This window comes from Sorex fumeus, unplaced genomic scaffold (assembly GCF_029834395.1).
Source record: "Sorex fumeus unplaced genomic scaffold, SorFum_2.1 ptg000064l, whole genome shotgun sequence".
In the NCBI taxonomy this organism is placed as follows: Eukaryota; Metazoa; Chordata; class Mammalia; order Eulipotyphla; family Soricidae; genus Sorex; species Sorex fumeus.
The window spans coordinates 213,118-220,807 of record NW_026606121.1 but is presented as its reverse complement, the minus strand read 5'-3'; the positions used below and the strand labels follow the sequence as shown (position 1 = coordinate 220,807).

Here is a 7,690-nt window from a genome sequence, read left to right as displayed (position 1 = left end):
ACTGCCACACACACTTCCCTTTTATCAACAACAGCCAGTAAAACATCCATAACCACCACAACCATGTCTCCTTCTACTACGTCTGCATTAATAACTACCATAAACACTAGCCACACAACCTCTCTCCCAACTACCACTACACCCGTTATCACCACTACCAGGGTCACTACTGCCAAAACCAGTAGCACTGAAACCACAACAGCCAGTACAAAAGCCCCAAGCACTACCAAGTCTCCCACTACAACATTTGCATCAACAACTACCATCAGCAGCAACCCCAAAAGTACCACCACAGTCACTACCCCCATTGTTACCATCACCACCACTCTCATGAATACTTCTTCAGAATCGACAACAACTAGTAAAACATCCCAGACCACCACAACAACAAGTTCCATAAACACTAGCCCCACAACCACCCTCTCAGGTAGCACTGCACCTGTTCTCACCACCACCAGAATCACTTCTCCCAAAACCATTAGTACTGAAGCCAGAACAGTTAGTCCAACTACCCCAAACACCACCACAACCAAGTCTTCCTCTAGGACATTGACGTCAACAACTACCATCGCCACGAGTACCAAAACCACCACCACATCTGTTTCCACTCCTAACAGCATCAACACTGCCACATCTACTACTTCTGAAAAAACAATCCTGACTATGATGAGCACTGATCCTCTCATTTCTTCAACTGGCACCATTATTTCCTCTAAAAGGAGCAGTTCTAAAGAGAGCACTGCCGTCACTATGACTCCTGTCAGTGTTTCTCTCATGCCCATCATCACCTCCAGCACCACTGGCCTGAGTACCTTTCCCACTACTTCTTCCCACATGTTGCCCACTGGCACTGCCAGCGCAGGCAACAGCACAACCCCGACCAGTCTTACCACTGACATTCCAACTCCTTCCCCCATTTTCCCCCCCTCTATTGCCATCACCTCCAAGCCGTCCACTCCTAGAACCACTGCAACCACGTCTGCTATGCCAGCGTCTGTCCCACTGACCACCCGCTCAAGTGCCATCACAACGCCATTCAGTACCATTATTTCTACTTCTGCTTCTTCCACCCTTGTTGCCACCACAACCTCCTTCCCTCGCCAAACTTCCTCACCTACCACGACCACCGCTGCCTTCCTGTCTAGTAGCAGCTCTGGCAGCATGACCACCACCCCCAGAACTACTCCAGTGAGGGCATTCTTCAGCTCCAGCTCGACTCAGACCATCACGACCCCCTTTATCAGCATCTTTTCCACCACCCCTTGTCCGGAGTCTATATCGGTGACCATTGTCCCTACCGTCCCCACCACTGTCTGTATCGAAGTGGACCCAGACAGTGCTGTTACCTCCACTCCCACTGCCCCTGTGTCAGTTCTGACCTCTACTACTGAAAGGGCCATCACCCCTAGCTCCACCACCGACACCACCGTGTTGGACCGTTCCACCTCCTCTACTTCCCATCTCGAGAGTGGCTCCCCCAGTGGCAGCTTTACCACCGTGGACTGGACATCTCTCACCACCAGCACCCCAGTGACCACTCAGACCCCCACCACGCCCAGGCCACCCACCACCACCATGACCCCTTCTCCGACAACTACCCCAGGTAGGTCTTCAGGAGCCTGTTCCCCCTCCTCCTTCCCCTGATAAATGACCCCTTGCCCCTTTGGGGTGGGGGCTGACTCCTGACTTGCTCTCTGTGGTTGTGTGGTCCAGGTACCTGTGACAACGGCGGCACCTGGATGCAGGGTCACTGCCTCTGTCCCCCGCATTTCTCCGGGGACCGCTGTGACCTTAATGAGAGCCGGTGTGAGAATGGGGGTCAATGGGACGGCAAAAAGTGCCAGTGTCCAGCCACCTTATATGGCTCTCGCTGCGAACTGGCGAAGGAAGAGGTGGTGCTGGGTAAGTGCAGAGACGGTGTCCCCCTGTGTAGCTGGGTGGAGTACAGGTGCCCAGGCCCTTTGCTGCCTCTCTGCATACTTCTGCATTCCTACCTTCACTCCCAGCCCCCCATTCCTTTGCTTCTTGTCCTGGAGGTGCTGCCTCTTCCTCTGGGCTCCTGAAACTGAGACACTTTTTTGTCACTGTTGGGGAAGCCAGGGGCACTGACTCTCTGTGAAGGCTGAGCTCAGTGGCACTGACTTCCTTGCTTCCTCTCTTCTTCTGATGAGAAGCATTTTCTTTGCCTGTTCTGGAACCTTCTGTGTCTATTGCCTGTCCCCAGGTCAGCAATCTCCACTCTTAGAGTCAGCCATGGCGCATCTTGCCATCTGGTTTTCTCCCATGACCCCTGACCTCTCTGCCTTGTATATCTTCTCTACTGGAAAAGATTCTCATAATTCTATTGTTTCCCTGCCATGCTACCCCCCGCCTCCCCACCCCCCACTTCCACCAACAACCTTGATTTCTCCTTGTTTTTTTTATTGCTTTCAGGCCAAACCCGGCAATGCTCAGGGGTTACTCCTGGCTCTGCTCTCAGGAATCACTCCTGGCAGTGCTTGGGGGACCATATGGGATGCCAGGGATCGAGCCCAGGTTGGCCATGTGCAAGGCAAATGTCCTCTCCACTGGACTGTTGCTCTGGGCCAGATTCCTCCTTGCCTTACAGGGTCGAATATCCTCGACAAGTTTGGTGGGGATGTGTGTGTGGATGGCACCTTTGGGCCCCATTATGCTGAATCTCACTTGAACAGACAGGTGCCAACTGGGACCCCCCAATTTCCAAGCTTTCTCTCACATGCAGACAACTCAGCCCAGAAACCACTTCCATGTCCATCTTGCTGCTCTGTCGATCCTCAGGGAGCAAGGATTGGGGCGCCCCCCCCAGGGGTTGGGGGCAGAGGAGGGTAGGAGTAGAAAACTGTGATGCCTCGTACAGATACTGTGGAAGCTGAGGTAGGGATGGAGGTGTCTGTAACCCAGGACTTCTCTGAGGACCTCAATGATACCACATCCAAGGCTTACGAGGACTTCAGCAATTCCTTCCAGAGACAGGTGAGGGGGGCAAAGGGGCTTCCTGAGTCCTCCTCTGGAGCAAGCTGGGGTCCCTTGGGGGCCGGGGAATTCAACCATGAGAGCAGGGATTCTTGGTATTTCAGATGAAGATGGTTTACAAAAATGTGCCGGAGTTTGAGGGTGTGAAGATCCAGTCCCTGAGGTAGGGGTACTCTGGGGACCGTGTGTGTGTGTGTGTGTGTGTGTGTGTGTGTGTGTGTGTGTGTTTACAGGGGTGGGGTGGGATGGGTGTGGAGAAAGGCCAGAGAAGCCATCCTTGCATTCCTTGCATCAGGAACCACCAGAATCCATAAGGAGGGGCAGAGGGGGGCAGTGCCCTGGACATTGGCCCATCAGAGTCTCTGCATCACCTTCTGGAACCATCTCTTTGGGAGAGGGAAGCCCCCTAGCCCTCCAGGGCACTGTAAGGAAACAGAAGGCATGGGATGGGCAGGGAAGCCATGTGTGAGGCCAGGGGAACCCTGGTGTCCAGACGCCGTGATGGGCCTCTCTCTGGCTGGCGGGAGCCTGAGACCTGCCTTGGAGAGGGCTTCCTGATGCTGACCATGTCCGCCACCCCCTGTCTTGCCTTCCCTGAGTGCCAGGGGTGCTGGCAGGCTCTTCTGAGCATGTGTCTCAGACCTCAGTTCACCCCTGTGACCACCACACCTGACGCTTCTGGGCACTGGTGGTAGGTCCTGGAGATGCTTTTCCCAGGACCTATGACCCCTGATGCCCCCGACTTTCAGAGCGGGCAGCATCGTGGTGGACTACGTCATCCTACTGAAGCTGCCCTTCAGCACCCAGCTGAGTGAGAAATATGAGAAAGTGAAGGAGGTTCTGATAAAGGAGCTCCATGGTGCCACCCAGGACCCCAACAGCTGCCAGAGCAACCAGAGTGAGTGCCAGGACCCAGATGACCCCTGCAGGGCACTGCCAGCAAATGGGCAGATGGGGAATAGGTCCACAGCCAGCTCACCAGGACTGGGGGACTGAGCGGAGACCCCCAAGAGTACCACTCAACTTCCAGGAAAGTGGAAGCCCCTGATTATTTGACAGAAATGAAGGAGGTCTTCCCAGGCACCCCCACACTTTACCTCTGCCCCTCCCTGTACCTACCCTGTTTCCCTGGCCACGGACCCCTGACAACCCCAATTCCAACTGTGTCCCCCAGCCCTGTGCTTTAAGCCTGACTCCATCCAGGTGGATAACGCGGTCTTCAAGCCGGATTATAAAGGTGAGGGGGAGGGGTCCCTAGGAACTCCTGAATTCTCTCACAATGGATTGCCCACGCACCGGAGTTTGGGGGTGGGGTGGGGAGAGGTTTTGTTTATTTTGGGGCTACACCACGCAGTGCTCTGGGGTTGCTCCTGGCACTGTGCTCAGGAATGAGTTGGGGAACTGTGTGGGATGCTGGGTTGGTCGCATGTAAGGCAAGTGCCCTAGCCCTTATACTACCTCTCCGGCCCCTGGGAAGGAACGCTTTTGAGGGAGATAGGTGATGTGGCTCAGGCCAGACGCCCTCTCCGGTGCTTCCAGCTGAGCACCCGCCCAAAGAGGGCGCGGGTGGTGGAGCCGGGCTCTCCCACCACATCCACCCCGAGATGAGTCTTCATCACACTGCCAGGCCCCCAAGTGACTGAGGTCTCTGTCTCGCTGCCCCCGCACCCCCACCCCTGCCATGCCCCAGACCTCTGTCGCCGAGCTGCTGCTGAAGGCTATGAGGAATTCTACTTCCCCCTGGAGGAGAACAATAAGCTCCGCTGCGTTACCAACTGCACTGCAGGCCTGCCTAACACCATCGACTGCAACTCAGGCCAGTGCATCCTGGAGAAGAGCGGACCCACCTGCCGGTGAGCCCCGCCCATGGGTTGGAGGAGCCCCGCCCAGGGCCCCGCCCACACGACAAAGAGCCCCTCCCCCAGCTCAGGCCCTGCCCCCACCAGCTTGCAGCCCTGCCCTGGACCAAAGGCCAGGCCCCCTTCCTGGAATCCTGCCCAGCAGATCCCCTGGACCTAGTTGGGGCCCCACCACACGCCCTATTCCCCAGCCCGCTGCAGCAGGTGTACAGTGAGTCCACTGTCCCAGTGGACCCTGGTGGTGCGGAGGTCGGTGACCTGTGTCCCTTCCACCAGCTGCTTTTCCTCCTCCACGCACTGGTACTCGGGCCCACGCTGCGAGGTGGCCATGCCTTGGAGGGCGCTGGTTGGCGGCCTGGCGGGGGCTGGAGCCGTGTTGCTGCTGCTGCTGGGAACGACCGTGGGCTTCTACGTGGTGCAGAAGCGGAGGGCAAGCCACAGGTGCGGCATGGGGACAAGGATGGAGCGGCCCTGGCGGGGGAGGGGGACGGCAAAGGTGTCCCCTTATGGGGCAGTCATGCCTGATGCGTGCTGCCCGATGCAGATTCCGGGAAGACGATTCGATTTGGTTTGATGACTCTGATGAGAGATTCACTAGGACATTTACCAACTTGGGCTTTGAGCATGAGCGAGCAGGTGAGTCCAGCTCCTAGGAAAGGGGAGGGACTTGGGCTCTCCATGGTGCCCTGGGACAGGCAGCCCCGTGCCCCGAGTCCCGGGCCCCCAACCCACTCATTTACCATCCCCCCTTCTCCCTCTAGGCACGGAGGGAAACATCCAGGTGGATCTGGAAACAGTGGACACCAGTGTGAAGGTGAAAGGGCAAAGGGGGGCGAGGTCAGGCCTCACTCCTCTGTCTTCTGCGGGGCCGGAGCTCAGGCTGAGCCAGGGGCCCTTCTCACTCCTGTCCACCAAAACAGGTACACATCCAGAGACCGGAGGTGGTGTCCTCTTGGCTGTGAGCCCTGCAGCGGCACCAGCCCGATTCTGACAAGCCGGGTCAAGACCAGAGTGCCTACAGATGTCTCTGGCTTCTCCTGGCCAAACCCAGACCCCGCAGCCCGTTCTTCTTCCCCCTTGGGGGATCCACTCTGGAGGCCCCGTTCACACCCAACCGCTTCTGCACCCAGCCCACCTTCCTGTCTCAACTCTCAGGTTTCTGTGGCCTCAGTCAGCGCTGCCCCCCGCCTCAGCCTCTCTCATTCCCACTCCCACTTTCTCCGCGGGTACCCCCCAAAGCATATCCTTTCCTGCCCCTGGGAGCAGCCTGCCCCCGCCCCTTTCCTCCAGGACCTCCTCCCTCCTTAAATCTTTCCCTGCTGGACCCTTGATTCTCCGTATATCCAGTCCGCATCTCCCCTTCCCTACCCTTGCTCCCTCACCCCTCACTCCTCAGTGCCCTGTCACACCTAAATCTTGCGTCCCCCCAGGCTGCCTAGCCCCAGCTAAGTGGGACCCCTCTGTGACTCAGGACCCTCAGAGATGTCTCAGGCCCCTCTGAGACATCCCTTCCCCTTCCCCAACCAAGAGCTCTGGGACCCTGGGTGGGCCGGGCTGTGGGTTTTCCTGGGTACTAAGGCAAAGGGGAAATGGGGCCTGGAGACAGGGAACTCCCATGGCCTCCTCCCCTCTACAGCCCTTCTCTCTCCCTCCCCTCCTCTGCCTTTATTAACATATTCATAAGGGGGCGGGGACTGATCATAAGATGGAAAATTACTCAACTCTTGGGGACTGTTGAACCCATTCCCCTTGATTAATTCCATGGACCCCAGTCGTCCACTCAGAGCATCCCCACCATGATCAAAGAGAATTGTCTCCTGGATTCAGTGGGTCCTGACCACATTTGTCCTGTCATCAGACCCCGCCCCCCACGTGACTCCATCTCCCCATAAAGTTGATAGCCACTCCCTTCTATGGGCAGCTGCCTGTCCGAGGGCCACCCCACACCTGTGTGTCCCCTAATAAACATCTATCATTGGTTTCTGACTGACTGAATTCTTTGACCGACGCACGTGTGACTGTGGTAATCCTGGACCCGCACAGATAAAATCTTTCTCTTTCCAGCAGGCAGAGGAAGCTCACCTGGGTGAAGCTATGCATATTTATCCCCTTTCCAAGATCTGTTTCTTCCTTCCTCAAGGGTCAATGGATTTGATGTGTCTCGACTGAAAACAGAGACCAGAAGAGTGACCAGGATGCATCCCTGAGTTCAGTGGATTGAGTTAGAATCTGCCCGTGACCAGTTTTGGTGGCCCCTGGGGGTCTGCTCCTCCTTTCTCCCGGGATAGGGGATTTCCACATCTCTTGGCTAAACGCTGAAGGGTTCTGGCTCCAGTCACTCTGGAGCTGTGTGACACGGGGCAGGATGAGGGCCAGAGTGGGGTTCAGACCATGATAGCTGTTTCGGTCCAAAATACGCCTCATGTCCCTGGACCAGTGAGTGCCCATCGGACAGAAACTGTGACAGGACAGGGCCCCAGCATCGATTCCAGTTGCCGCCAGCAGTTTCCCTACCCCTACCACTCTGACCCCACTGATACGCTAGTTAACCAGAACCATAAAGCTTACTCATTCCACAAACACACAGGAGGCAGAAAGAGCTGGTCAGGTCCATGGTCAAGGTGATTTATGGGGTGGGAGATGCAGGAAGAACCCCGACACAGGGTAAGGTTAGAGGCTGGGAAAGAGACCCTGAGTTAAGTGGGGGACAGGGGGTCCTCAGAGACTGGGCGTGTGGGGGGCTTCAGTGAGAGTCTTAAGGCACTTAGATCAGTTCAGGACTCACAAGACCGTCGTCAGAGAATGGGGCTGCTGCTGCGTCTCTCGGTGCCCCACTG

At 56.6% G+C, this 7,690-nt stretch overlaps 1 protein-coding gene across 1 annotated transcript; it reads left to right on the top strand.

The window, feature by feature from the left end:
• Positions 1-1,161: 1,161 nt before the first annotated feature.
• On the top strand, positions 1,162-5,815 carry MUC3A (mucin 3A, cell surface associated). Its single transcript, XM_056128304.1, has 11 exons — positions 1,162-1,603; positions 1,714-1,902; positions 2,879-2,994; positions 3,099-3,157; positions 3,744-3,892; positions 4,169-4,231; positions 4,685-4,847; positions 5,130-5,294; positions 5,398-5,489; positions 5,615-5,667; positions 5,774-5,815. The coding sequence occupies exons 1-11, from the start codon at positions 1,162-1,164 to the stop codon at positions 5,813-5,815; spliced, it is 1,533 nt and encodes a 510-aa protein (XP_055984279.1).
• The last annotated feature ends 1,875 nt before the right edge of the window (positions 5,816-7,690 follow it).

Bases quoted from the DNA above. Each gene is read 5' to 3' on its own strand.
- MUC3A (XM_056128304.1), top strand. From the start codon at position 1,162: ATGACCACCACCCCCAGAACTACTCCAGTGAGGGCATTCTTCAGCTCC. The intron at 4,232-4,684 runs GTGAGGGGGAGG...GCCATGCCCCAG, and splicing joins CTTCAAGCCGGATTATAAAG to ACCTCTGTCGCCGAGCTGCT. The intron at 5,490-5,614 runs GTGAGTCCAGCT...TTCTCCCTCTAG, and splicing joins CTTTGAGCATGAGCGAGCAG to GCACGGAGGGAAACATCCAG.